Raw genomic sequence first — 14,031 nt, forward strand, 5'->3', positions numbered from 1 at the left:
ACATTATCGAAACACCCTTTTTTTAATTTTTTTTATTTTTTTCCTTTCCTCTATGTATTCTCTCGGTTTCTATACAATTGTCTTATCGATACCTCTACTCAAACTCGTCATCCTTCTCTTCTAATTCAATTTTCGATTTACCAGCCAATCTAGCAGCTGCTAAATTACGTGTTCCAACCTGCCTCTTAACCTTCTTTGTCATCTTTTCAATTTCCGCTTCTGCGTCTTCGGATTCCTGTTCGGCATATTGCATAACCAAACGCCTTCCTAGCAAATGTACACCCTCCAATTGTTTCATAGCAGTTTCAGCTTCTTTCAACAAGTTGAATTCAACAAAGGCAAAACCCCTTGCACTTTGATCAAACTTCTTAGGCACTCGAACGGATTTAAGTTGGCCAAAAGCACCAAACAATTCCAAAAGGTCCTTACGGGAAGCCTCGAATGGCAAGTTTTTGATAATGATTTTGCTTGATTTAGCAGATTTGGTAGTGGGGGCAGCAGATGATGTCGAAGTTCCCTGTTTGTTAGAAAGCTTCAACTGTAGTTTGTGACCATCCAAGACATGACCATCCAATGTCGAAATAGCCACATTGGCTTGGGCTAACGACTTGAATTCAACAAAGCCAAATCCCATACTCAATGTCTTTCCAGAATTTTTTGGATCAGGCTTAGTCTTGACTGTAGCCAATACAAATCCAGGTAAGGATTTAAATAGTTCGGATAGCTGTTGCACTGTTGTACTGAAGTTGAGATTCTTGACAAAAATCGAAACCGTTGGACCTTGGTATTCATCTTCCTCGATTTCTCGCTCCCCAAGAACGTCGCTGGCGGATACTTTGGCTTCAACCACCTTCTCAGGCTCGGAAATTTCAATGTTTTCATTTGCCACAGGCTCACGAGTGAAAAGGTCCCTTGGACCTTTCTCCAAGTAAAGAATACTAGAGCCGAATCGCTTATACGCCAATTTTGTAAACGCAGCTCTGGCACTAGGTGCATCATTAAACTCAACAATGGCAATAGTTCCCGATGGAGGCATGATTATTCTCTTGAGCTGTCCATACTGCGTAAACAACTCCCCCAATTCTTCCACTGTTGTTCCGAATGAAAAGTTTTTCACCAATATTACCTTGTCGTCTTTTTCCTTCTTGTTGAAGCTTGCAAGGTCAACACCCCGCTCTTCGAAAAACTTCCTAACATCACCAATGACATGAGCTTCAGCAAGAGCTTGCTTCACTGCCGAGCTTGAATTTTCAGGATTGATCATCTGCGACTTTGTAACACCCAATTTTGCAGCCATAGACTCCATAACTGCATCAGTGTTCATATAAAGTGAATTCCAACTGAACTGAGCCTTTGAAGCCTGTGCTTTCTTTTTCAATTCCCGCTGCTTTTTCAAAGGTAAATTTTTCAAATCAAACTCATCAAGTCGGTGACTCTTTTTCTTATCAGCAGCAAGTATATGTAAAAGCCTACCCTGAAAGATCTGCTTGTCAAGAGCTTGAAAAGCTTGAACTGCATCTCCAGTGTCCGCGAATTGAATATACACAAAGCCTTTGGATTTACCCGTTCGTGTGTCAATAGCAATATGTACTTCTTCAAGGGGACCATATGTCTCAAACAAGTGTCTGAAATCCTCTTCAGTCGCATCATACAGAATGTTTCTGATGAATAATCGTCCTGTCTCTTCAATTTTGTCTCTCGCCTTCTCCTCGTCCGTTCTATATTCTATCCTGGGAGCGTCTGTATGTGCTTCTGTGGTTGTGTCTTGATTCTCGGGAGCATTTTCCGAAACATTCTCCGGTACTTCACCATCTTCTTTAATACGTATGCTTCGCGACTTCAACCAGTCTAAATCGGAAACGTTCTCATCTTTGGCTAATGCACCAGCTTCGTTTCCATCCACTTCCTTCAAAGGTATCATCTTCTCTTTTTCGTCCTCAATGTCGTCGTCGTCGTCGTCGTTATCATCACCATCCACTAGCTGACCTTGGAAATCATTGTACTCATCATCGCTCTCGTGTTCCTGTGCTTCAATAACGTTAGGCTTCAGCAGTTTGAAATCATCTTTATTGTCTCCCTTTAAGGCTCGTTCCAAGTCTGCATTCGAGGGACCTCCTGAACCGTCAGCTATAGTATCGTTCGCCCAAGACTTGACTTGATGCGATGGCTCCATTACTTCCATGTATTCCTTGAATTTGGGATCGTTTTCCATTTCTTCCTCAATTAACGATTTCCGCTCAGTTTTCTGCTTCTTTGCTTTAAGCCTGTTGCTCTCCTCAACTAATAGCTCCTCCTCTCTCTTTAGTCTTTCATTCTCTCTCTTTCTCTTTTCCTTGAACGATAACGGTACATTTGGATCAGAAAAGGATTTTGCCAATTGCACATCAATCCTTGCTGTGTCAATGAATGACTTGTTGAAAAATTTGACCGCTTTCTGTGCTGCTTCATCTGATTTGTAACCAATGAATGCAAAACGTCTTGACTCTCCATTTTTAGATTTAACCAATTTCACATCAGTCACATCTCCCTGTTGACTGAAGTGAGTTTTCAAATTCTCTTCTGTATAGTACTTTGGAAGCCCCTTGACTATTAGCCTTGACATTGAAACTTGTTGTAGTTGTTGAGATGTATTAAGATGAGATGATTCAAAGCGATGAGATTTTGTAAAAGGAAAAATAAAAAATCAATCTTTCCACAATTGTGCTTTTGTGCAACAAAACTTTCGACCCACACACCTTTTCCTCATTAGCTCTATTGGCTTGTCCACAGATTATGGACTTGATTGATCTCATTGGTCTCAGATATCACAGAGATAAGGATACACCTTTTTGTGTTTGGCTCAAGGGAGTGGGTAGCTTACTCCTGTTGCTATATTATATAGTGTGCTATCATGTGGTTTCAGTTTTTGCAACAGTTTTGGCATTGACTTTCCCTGACACAGCCAACTTAATCAAGAACAAATGCGGCACTTTCTTCTGGGACTTTGGTCTCTACCTAATGGTAAGTTGTTACTTTACCCACATTTCTATATCTGATGCAATTTTCTAACCACTTGAAGTATTTAAACAAGGTCAAGATCAAAGTAATGGGTGACGAACTCAGTCCAAATCCGGCAGTGGTTATTAGCAACCATGCTTCCTTGGCTGATGCTTTCGTAATCCAACATTTGTCAAGATTATCTACCAAATCTGAAAGGGATGCCAAAGATGGATTACCACACAATAGGAACCTTAAGTTACCGATTGTAAACTTCTTCTCATGGTTTCTTATATGGAGAGTACCAACAATCAAAATATTGACCCATTTGTTGAAAACAGATGAAAATTGGGAACTTGAAGAGAGCTCGATCCTATATGTATTTGCGAAATTGCTCAAAAGCAAGTTTTCAGAATGGGTTGCATTGTTTCCAGAGGTGAATGTGTGGACACCAGAAGGGTACAAAGTACAGCAGCAAATTGGAGAAAAGTACTTTCTACCAAAATTGGAGAATTTGCTCTACCCAAGGTACCCAGCTTTTTACAATATAATCACTGCTATGTCAAAATTCAAGCCGCACCCGTATTCTAATTTGTACGACTTGACTATATTGTACTGTCGTCGACAAGGGGATGAAGTTGATTACCAACCACCTACATTGTTGGAAATCTTCTCTTCAAAAGAACCAGTCACTGTACTAGTTTACGTCAAAGTGAGATCAATTGCTAGAATCCCCAGCAAGAGAAAAAAATTGGAAAGGTATTTGGAACACTTGTGGAAGCACAAGGATAAGATCATGACACAGATCAAGGAGGAGAATAATTTACACCAAATGAGAAATTTCAATCGACATACTACTTTTAGTTCATCCATATCAGGTGTAATTTGAAAATGAAGAAATACTAATTTTTGAATAAGCTATATATCAAATAACACAACTCACCTCCATCCTCTCCCCTCCCCCCATTGCTAATCATCTCGTTGCGAAGCTCAACCTGTATATCCTCGACTTGCTCTTTTCATCTCTATCGATTCGATAATAATGATCAGTAAAACCTCGCAAATGGCTCAAAAACTTTTCATCATGGGTAATCACAATCAATTGGAAATTCAGTTGTCGTTTTCTGTATTCAATGACTCTATTCAACGCTGCAGCCAATGCTTCAGCATTTTCGCTATCCAAATTGGTTGTTGGCTCATCCAAAGCAATGACACCACAGTTTGATCCAAAACATTCCGCTAACGCCAAACGAATCAAGATACTGGCCAAAACTTTTTGCCCTGCAGAGCAACGACCCCTCATATCTAATTCGCTCGAATCTTTCACCATAACAACTCGATAGTTGTATGATCTGTTGCCCTTGGCTTGAAGGCTGACATCACTCTTGATTGCAATAGTGGAAATATCGGTTCCCTGATATGTTTGCGACCACAATTCAGTCAAGATACGATTTATGTCCTCCATTTTAATGCTGTGATATTTCATAATGGCGTTATCCAACGCTTTTGAGTAATTTTGTATGTCATTAGATACGAGTAGATTGGTTTGTAACTTGATCCATTCTTCATGATACATTTCATCAACATTCTTGTACTCCGTTGACAATTCCTTCTTCAAAGTTTCAATTTGATCCTTGATTTGCTTAACTTCACCCACTTTCCCAGCATGCCTCGAAGAAAGGTCAGAAATTTCATCACGAATGCGTTTCGAGTTTTGTTGGTATTCCTCCTTTTGCAATTGTGCATTTTCTATATCCATTGAATTTAGTTGAAACTCAGTCTCATCCAAACGACTGATTTGAGCACGAAAATCAACATTGGCAATGATATTATGCTCGACTCGAGATGAATCCATCACCAACTTTTCAAATTTCTTGATTTCGTTTGTATTTGTCACGATTTTAGCTCTAATGGAGTCACATTCCTTGACAACGATTCCCATCTTGGCCAAATTCTCTTTCATTTGGGATAGCCCAACCGCCTCGAATTCAGTCACTGTGCTCAAGAGAGCTTGAAACGTTTCCACCAAAGAGCTAAGCGTTTGAACCTTCTTTGTCATCTTATCTTCGGCCAGAGAATGATCCATTTGAGCTTGCTTCAATTCCCGAGACGCTTTTTCTCCATCTCTCTTTAGTAGATGCAACTTTGATCGCATTTCTTTGCCTTTAGACTCTGAGTCAGCAACACTCGTCTCGAGGTCCTCGATAGAACGCTTGATATTCAGAACCTCCGCCAAGGAGCGTTCAAGGTTACTAATGACCAACTTGGTGTCTTTGACCTTGTTTTCCAACTTTTGTATATCCCTTTGCACCTTATACTTCTCCTCGTTGATGTTAGTAACATTTTGCCTAACTTCTCGAATCGTCAGCCTGATCTCATTTTGTTGCTTTTGCAACTCTTCCACTGAGGCTACAAGGGACCCAAATCCCGCCAACTCGTCCTTCAAATCGTCCACTTCGGCATCAAGTTTCTGCACTTCGTGCTTCAATCTAGATGCATCATCAAGAGGCTTTCTTAACTTGCCAGAGGACTCTAATGACTGTTCGTTTGCCTCAAGTAATTTCGTTTCCGTTTTGTGCATATCACTCAATACATTAATTTTGTTATCCACAGCACTCAACTCTTCCTCAAACTTAGGTTTCAAAGCAACACATTCTCTATAATTGAGCACTTTCAAGCTTATGCTCTTTGTAGCATCAAGCTCCTTCCCAATCTCTTCAGCATTCTTCTTGACTTCATTAATCTTTTCTTCATCAAAACCTTGTTTCACCTCTTTGATGAACTTTTGCAAAGCAGGATCATCAAACATTCGCTTACATAGTAAACAACATTTGTTTTTCTCAGCCATTTCCAATGCCGATTTACCGTAGCTTTTTGTCACCTCAGACGTATTTACATCCTCAGTTACATTTCTGTAATCCTCCTCCAAATCCCGTAAAATGCTTTCATACTCGTCGATTTCCGATTCTTGAATGACTTCCATAATTTTTGATTTCAATGCGTCAATTTTATTTGAGTTTTGGGATATGTTATCCAAGATACTCTGTCTTGAAGCCTTCATCGAGCCAATTTCGCTTTGTAGTCCATAAACCTTCTTTTGTTGTCGATCAACCTCCAGTTTCAATTCTTCATACCGCTCCTCGAGTTTGGGCTCCGCAAAGTCAAGATCAATATCACACCCCACCACTTTCTTGTAGTCATTCTTGATTTTTTCAACAATTTTGCCCATTTCCCCCTCTTTTAACTTTATTTCGTTTTCCAAATACTTGATATTTGTCCTGCATTCAGATTGTTTACTACTTGTCAGTATCCTTTTCGAAATCTCATCCAATTCAAATTCAAGTTTTGCATTTTCAGCATTACTTTTGGTAATCTTCACATCGAGTTCTTCCACCTCGTTTTTACTCTTTTTATTCTCGAGCTCCTTTGTTATCGCAACCAACTCCTCTTTTTTTAATGACAATTGAGACTCATCATTTGACGAAGCCTCCAATCGCCTTTTGAACTGAGTCAAGCTATGCTGAGCTTTTTGCAAATCGTTATCGATATATTCCAACGATTGTTCATGCTTGATAATTTCGTCTTCGACTCCTTTAACTTGTTTCTGCTTTTCAGCTTCAATTGACTTATTGGTTTGGGTCAATTCTTTTTGATGGCTCTGCGCCTCAAGAAGTTTGGCAGCGATAGCGTCTTTGAATTCGTTGAACTGTTTCGTCTCATTGCCTCCAGCTTGAATCCCCACATCCGACGCATTATCCTTCGTCAACTTTGCCATCTTATCCTTATTCGCATCATATTCTGCCTTCTTGGCTTTGAGCGAACCATCCAACCTAATCATCTCATTATACTCTTCCGTTTTCGATTTCAAATTGGAGTTTAGATCAGTTTCAACTTTTTGCAAATCTTCAATTGATTTCTTATTCGCAGCTACAATTGCTGCAAAATTCTCTTGCTTGTGAAGTAGCTCCTCGTCGCTATCTGGCAAGATTTCAATCGAGTTCTTGATCCTTTCAATAGTCTCTTCAAGTGAAGCTTTCTTCATCAACAAATTCTCATAATCACTCAACGTTTTTTGAAATTCTTGATTTGTTGCAAATAACTTTTCCGCTTCAATGTCCTTCTGCTCAATTTGAATATTCAACTCACTGATTTCCGCAGTGAATGTTTCGACCGAATGGTTCATCTCCTCCAACCGGTGTCGAACTTTTTTTGCTCGATCCTTGTCAATTTTCAAATGGTTCACACTTTGTTCAATCAATTTGATATCAGTGGCCATATCCTTTTTGATACTTTTCAAACTGTCAATGACTTTGGTAAATTTCGATGCTTCAAAGATGTCATCAAACTTCTTTTTCAAAACAGATGCTTCACTTAGCGGCCACAAACTCTCATCTTGATGACAAAATATCACATTATCCAATATGGCCGTTGATGCGCCTAAGAAAATAGGAATCTGTGAGTCTAGTTCGGCATTTTTCGAGGATATACTTGTTTTCTTACCGTTTTCAATGTAAGCTAGCTGCCCTTCCATCGATTTGAAAGTGATGGTGCTCGCACCGACAGTTTTCGTATTCTTGATACTTGCTTGTACTGACCTCGTTGTGATCATTGACTTACCATTGGCGTTCTTAAATGCCACTTTCACTTGTCCTGTGACCGAAGTTCGAGAGCTGAGACTCGGATCATGAACAAAAGCTCCACCTTTGGAATTTGGGGGCAAGTTACCGGTAGTTGCATATCGTAGACACTCTATGATAGTAGTTTTTCCACATCCATTCTGGCCACAAATTAAAGTCAATGGGAAACCAAACTGAATTGTCTCGTCAGATTCAGGTTCAAACGATCGAATCCCCTTTATGGATAACTTGTATATACTTGACATTGCGAAAGGGGGGGTGGACCTTTGTATAACGTGTCTGTGTGTGCCTTACTCATTCCTGAAAAATCGCGTCTTAGTCTATAGAATGGAAACGCTACCTGAGTAAGAGTTTATTACAATCTATACACAACAATCTACTTAATATGAGCTTTGGACAACTCATCAGCAATATCATCTACAGTTGCGTCTTTGTCCTCGAGGTTAACACCAGCGAGCTCTTTCTCCAACTCTTCCAAATCGAGATCCACCTCCAAGGAGTCTTCTCCTTCATCCTCATTTTCGTCGTCCTCTTCATCACTGTCTAATTCCTCCAACTCATCCAATTCATCAATTTCTCCAAACCCTCTCTTTTCAAATACTTCCTTGATACTTTCGATATGTTCTGAATCTTCCTCAAACCTGTTTCCATTCAACTCTAGGAGCCTCAAATTAGGCAAATACTCGCCAATCAAGTCAGCCAAAACTGCCAAACTGTCCGTTTCCAACTCATTGGATTGCAATTTAAGTACAGTCAAATTCTCCTTTTTGTTTTTGCCAAATGCTCTAACAACTTCCAATGAGCCTTTGTTTTTCAATAAAGCGTCATTCAAGTTCAACTCCACCAAATCTGGCCAGTTGGTTATAGATTCAGCCAACTTGATAGCACCTGAAGTAGTAATGGTGTTATCTTCTAAATCTAACACCTTCAACTTCTTGTTCTGACTCAACCCTTTTTCTACCAATTTGGAAATACCTGCTGGTCTGATACCGTTTTGATACAACCTAACCACCTCCAAGTCCTTATGGTTTCTTAAACCGACAGCCAAGTAGTTTACTGAACCATTTTCCAATCTGTTTCTTCCACAAATGAATGTTTTCAACGACGAGGTTTTTTTAGCGGCGATTTGAGCTTTCGCCAACTTGAACAACGATCCTGCAATTCTGGATCCTGCAAATGGGCCCATACCATTATTTGACAAGACTAAATGTTCCAAAGATACAGTTTTTGCAAGGTAGTCTTCAATAGGATCAATAGTTTGCAATCCAAAAGCATTATCACTTAAATTGATCAATTTCAAGTTGGGGAATTTCAACAATGCAGGTAAAAGGTAATTCAACGACTGGGGGATTTCCGTGTTTAAACGTCCGGTGTACAAATCTGAAAAGTTGACTTCCACGACTGTATCCTTGTGTTTCAATAGAGCTTCACTCAAGGCTTTGGAAGCTTCGATTCCTATGGTGTTTCCTGAGAAATCAATCTTGGTAACATTCTTGATTTCGTTGAGTTCTTTAATGTAGGGTTCAATGTCAGCCCCTGTATCGAATTTGATTTGCTTTCCAGCAATAGAGTAGGTAGTATCAGGGGTTACACCCAAGTCAACATCCACTGAAGCCATCTTTTTTAGATCTTCCTTTTGTTTTGTTTTGCTTTGCTTTGTAGTCCGATGGGTTTCAATTGATGTGCACCCACGATCAAAAAAAAAAAAAAAAAAAAAAAAAAAAAAAAAAAAAAAGTTAANAAAAAAAAAAAAAAAAAAAAAAAAAAAAAAAAAAAAAAAAAAAAAAAAAGAAAATGGTTCAATGACGTTGATGAAAAAAAAAAGAAAGAAAATTTGTTAACGGAAAGGTGTGCAGAGCAATACACATTCATCATTAATCCGTATCAACATATCAAACGATGAACTTTCAAACAAGAGCACCACCATCAGCTAAGGAGGAGAAGTCCGCTTTCCAGAAATTCAGGGAGACTCCAGCTTTCACTATTGGTACACAAGTTACTTTGTTTGGTTTAGGTGTTTTATTCATTCAATCACCATTGATGGACATGTTGGTGCCACAGTTATAAGGGGTGAGGATAAGTTTCAATATTGTACATAGCGTGTGATTAATATAGATTGTTTTATTGTTTCGAGGACAAATGTAGAGACTGAATTCTCTGCAGTGGATCTCAGTATTCGTAGAAACTGAAAGTAGTCCCATGTGGCCAAGAAACGTGTTGGCGAATAAAGCTTGCTTATGAGCTCCCCCTCCCCCAAATGATCAAGATCAGGTTTTAAACATGCTGTAGAGAATGTATGAAATGGTTGTTGACAATACTGCAAGGTGAGCAAAAGAAGTTCACTGGGAAACAGTGAAAAAAAGCCATGGCGATGTCCTGGTAGCTAAAGACACAATACATACTTGGGCTAATCTAATCTATGTCTTGCAGTGCCACCTTTTTCAGTGTTAACCAAATTCTAATCGGTAGTCGGTCTTTTACTCCACAATTATTTCCTTCCATTTTTTGTAGGGCAACGTGTATTTGCACAAACGTTCAATATGTCCGATAGTCAATCATGCACGGATCCAGCCACAAGGCTTTTGGGGTCACTTGTTCAATAACAGCCTTTGTATGATATGATTTTTATTATATGGATTTGAGAGATTTTACGCTCATATTGTGTTAGATTTACAATGTCCGATCTGACACAACTCGCTGGCATTCAAAAATAACCAGTTTACCTGATCATACCACTGTCAGAACAAGGCATACATCTTGGCTTTAAGTTACGCGAGAGGGTGCACTTTACTTGCTCCCGCTTCCCCCCACACCCCCCTTCTCAACTTTCCACTAGCTTTTTGACACAGGTGAGCACAGAGTAAAGATAACGCGTGCTTGACACTCTGACACCAACACAAAGTGTTTTTATAAATATGCAAATAAAACTGGGGAAAGAAAAACGGTCACGTGGGTATGTTGACCCTCGGTTTAAAAATTTGAAACCTCGGTAAAAGACCAACCAAAAAAAACACAAAACACAAAAGTATGTACCATAAATATTTCAAAAAAAAAAAAGAAAAAAAAAAAAAAAAGCACCTGATCCTCATGTATGTCGTAATTCACTAACTGTCCTAAATAGGAGAGAGGAGAATGCGGGGCAAGCATTTTGCATTTGATAAAATTTCAGATGCCTAATCTTGTTATGAGATGTGAAGTATAGTATTCTTGTAGCCGACCTGTTGCAACCCAGTTTCAGGCGTGGTGTTTGTAGCAGAAAAAAAGTAAAACTCCGGCTTCTGTCCAGTAAGTTTAAAGCCGACACAAATTTGTATGGTCGTGTGTTTCTCCGAGGATAGTTCTATTGTTATGTGACGGAGTTAGGAGGAATTAAAGTTAATTTTAATTTTTGCATTTTTTTATTTTTTTTGCGGAGAAGAGAGCCAGACAGAAAAAAAAAAAATGGGTTTCAGACATCAGACACAAATTGAAATTAAAATTTAATAAGCTGAGGGAAGTGTCGCATTTTTCGGGAGTGATAATTTCAATGTCGCACCTGGCCTGAGTACGCATTCGAAGGTATGGAATTCATTTCTATAGAGATGAAATGCTTCGACACAGATAAGTACGAAATTTTGAGGCATCTGTTAGTTGTCACCGGGCACGGGAACGCATCCAAATAAGTACACGGCCAATTCCACCACACAAGTCTTCCCAGGTACATTTTCAACCCACTTGCTTCATTCGGCTAAATGAGCTGAAAATATCCGTAAACCATTTTATAGGTACATGCATGATATTATCCATCACTAGGAGAGTAGATATTTTTATATATATATACATAAAAAAAAAACGAATGATTTATTTGGCTGCCTGCAGCAAGACGTAGGGAGTGATGCTGCAAATTGCAAAATAATACATCAAAAAAAATCCGTGTATAAATATCCTCAATAATTTCCCCAGATTTCTGAATCAGGGAACTTCTCCTATTACTCTCCATTAATTGCTTCAATTCCTTTGTTTCTATATTAGTTTTGAACTGATCACTATCCAAGTCAACAGCTCATATAACAGCCTTTTCGAATTACACATTTATCATTCGATATTCCAATTGTTACACAATAACGAGAAGCAGACGCTAAAACAGGAAATTCAGAGATTCACTTAACCGCGCGCAACACACACTACACTAGACACTAACACAACAAAGCGAAAAAAAACAAAAACAAATAACAATTTCTAAATATGTCCTATCCTATCACCACCAAGACAGTCAGCTTAAGCAAAGGTCCCGACCCAAGAAGTTTGATCCAAAAGGAGAGAGATGCCCAAAAGTTCAACCCACAAGCCATGCAGTACTTTTTGGAAGGCTCCAAACAACGTGGTGAATTGATCAAGTCTTTGATTCAGCAAATGGAAAGAGACCCTATTTTGTTCACTGATGGATCCTACTACGACTTGACCAAGGAGCAACAACGTGCATTGACTGTGGTCAAGATCAATCGTGTTTCACGATACTTGGAAAACGACTCAATTGATGTGTTTACACAGAGATTATCCTTGATTGGTGTTTTTGACCCACAGGTGTGTACGAGAATGATGGTGAACTTGGGGTTGTTCCTCAATAGCATCAAGGGTAATGGTACTGATGAACAATTCAAGTATTGGGCCATTGATAAAAAGACACATCAACTTAATGGAATGTATGGGTGTTTTGGAATGACTGAGTTGGCTCATGGTTCCAATGTTGCTGGGATTGAGACTACTGCAACTTTTGATAAGGCAAGTGATGAATTTATCATCAATACCCCACACATTGGTGCTACGAAGTGGTGGATTGGTGGTGCTGCTCATTCATCAACACATACTGTGTGCTATGCCAGGTTGATTGTCGATGGAGAAGACTATGGAGTCAAGACTTTTGTTGTTCCATTGAGAGACTCGAACCACGACTTGATGCCAGGTGTGACTGTTGGAGATATTGGAGCCAAGATGGGAAGAGACGGTATTGATAATGGATGGATCCAGTTCTCGTCAGTCAGAATCCCAAGGTTCTTTATGTTGCAAAAGTTCTGTAAGGTTTCAAGAGAAGGTGAGGTTGTTTTGCCACCATTGGAGCAATTGTCATACTCAGCTTTGTTGGGAGGTAGAGTCATGATGGTCTTGGATTCATACAGAATGTTGGCTAGAGTCTCCACCATTGCATTGAGATATGCTATTGGTAGAAGACAATTCAAGGGAGACAATGTTGACCCAGATGATGAGGAGGCTTTGGAGACTCAATTATTGGACTATCCATTGCATCAAAAGAGATTATTCCCATACTTGGCTGCGGCATATGTGTTCTCAGCTGGTGCCTTGAAAGTCGAGAAAAGTATCGAAGAGACCTTGTCAGTTTTGGATAAGGCTGTTCAATCAAACGATCAAGCTGCTATTTTCAAGTCTATTGACGGTATGAAGTCGTTGTTTATTGACTCTGGTTCATTGAAATCCACTTCTACCTGGTTGGCGGCCGAGGGTATCGACCAATGTAGACAGGCTTGTGGTGGACACGGTTACTCCGCCTACAATGGATTTGGAAAAGCTTACAATGATTGGGTCGTCCAATGTACTTGGGAAGGTGACAACAATGTCTTGGCCATGAACATCAGTAAATCGTTGATCAAACACGTTCTTACCATTGAGGACAAGGGTAAGTCAGTTAAGGGGTCTTCAGATTTCTTGAACCAGTTGAAGGAATATACTGGATCAGGGGCTAGCAAAGTTATTTTGGACAACGGAAACGATATCACAGATCTCAAGAAGTTTATCAAGTCTTTGGAAGTTGCCATCATTAGATTGTCACACGAAACTGCCAAGACTGTCAGAAAGCATAATTTTGATTTCGTTGGAGCTGAATTGGTCACCTTGTCTAAATTGAACGCACACCACTACTTGTTAAGTGAGTACGTGAGAAGAATCGAAGCTCATGATGACGAAAGCTTGAAGCCATACTTGTACGATTTGGGTAGAGTTTATGCTGCTACTGTTGTGTTGGACAAGTTTGCTGGTGTTTTCTTGGCCTTCAATGTTGCATCTACAAAGGCCATCACTGACTTGGCCAAGGTTGTCATTCCAAACTTGTGCAAGCAAGTCAGGCCAAACGTTGTTGGATTGACCGACTCATTCCAGATGTCTGATATGATGGTAAATGCTGCCATTGGTAGATACGATGGAGACATCTACGAAAACTACTTTGACTTGGTCAAGACCTTGAACCCACCAGCCAAGCACAAGGCACCATACTCAGGTGCTTTGGAAGACATGTTGAACCGTCCATCACTTGATGAAAGAGAGAGATTTGAAAAGACTCTTGAAACTGGTGAGATCTTATCTAAATAGATAGTACTCAGAGCTCAAGCTATATTTAAGCTTTACTATGTAATTAGGCACAAGGCTA

At 39.6% G+C, this 14,031-nt stretch overlaps 5 protein-coding genes across 5 annotated transcripts; 2 read left to right on the forward strand and 3 right to left on the reverse strand. All coding sequences in view use genetic code 12, as the record gives it.

Moving 5' to 3' along the window:
• Positions 1-94: 94 nt before the first annotated feature.
• Positions 95-2,602, reverse strand: KGF57_001273 (RNA-binding ribosome biosynthesis protein; the record flags this gene model as incomplete). Its single annotated transcript, XM_051750461.1, has 1 exon — positions 95-2,602. The coding sequence occupies one exon, from the start codon at positions 2,600-2,602 to the stop codon at positions 95-97; it is 2,508 nt and encodes an 835-aa protein (XP_051610217.1).
• A 432-nt stretch (positions 2,603-3,034) lies between these two features.
• Positions 3,035-3,865, forward strand: KGF57_001274 (uncharacterized protein; the record flags this gene model as incomplete). Its single annotated transcript, XM_051750462.1, has 1 exon — positions 3,035-3,865. The coding sequence occupies one exon, from the start codon at positions 3,035-3,037 to the stop codon at positions 3,863-3,865; it is 831 nt and encodes a 276-aa protein (XP_051610218.1).
• Positions 3,866-3,949: 84 nt separating this feature from the next.
• RAD50 (MRX complex DNA-binding subunit) lies at positions 3,950-7,858 on the reverse strand (the record flags this gene model as incomplete). Its single annotated transcript, XM_051750463.1, has 1 exon — positions 3,950-7,858. The coding sequence occupies one exon, from the start codon at positions 7,856-7,858 to the stop codon at positions 3,950-3,952; it is 3,909 nt and encodes a 1,302-aa protein (XP_051610219.1).
• A 131-nt stretch (positions 7,859-7,989) lies between these two features.
• Positions 7,990-9,231, reverse strand: RNA1 (GTPase-activating protein; the record flags this gene model as incomplete). Its single annotated transcript, XM_051750464.1, has 1 exon — positions 7,990-9,231. The coding sequence occupies one exon, from the start codon at positions 9,229-9,231 to the stop codon at positions 7,990-7,992; it is 1,242 nt and encodes a 413-aa protein (XP_051610220.1).
• Positions 9,232-11,837: 2,606 nt separating this feature from the next.
• On the forward strand, positions 11,838-13,973 carry POX1-3 (acyl-CoA oxidase; the record flags this gene model as incomplete). Its single annotated transcript, XM_051750465.1, has 1 exon — positions 11,838-13,973. The coding sequence occupies one exon, from the start codon at positions 11,838-11,840 to the stop codon at positions 13,971-13,973; it is 2,136 nt and encodes a 711-aa protein (XP_051610221.1).
• Positions 13,974-14,031: the final 58 nt, after the last annotated feature.

Source organism: Candida theae, assembly GCF_024610275.1.
Source record: "Candida theae strain CBS 12239 chromosome Unknown scaffold48, whole genome shotgun sequence".
NCBI lineage: Eukaryota > Fungi > Ascomycota > Pichiomycetes > Serinales > Debaryomycetaceae > Lodderomyces > Lodderomyces theae.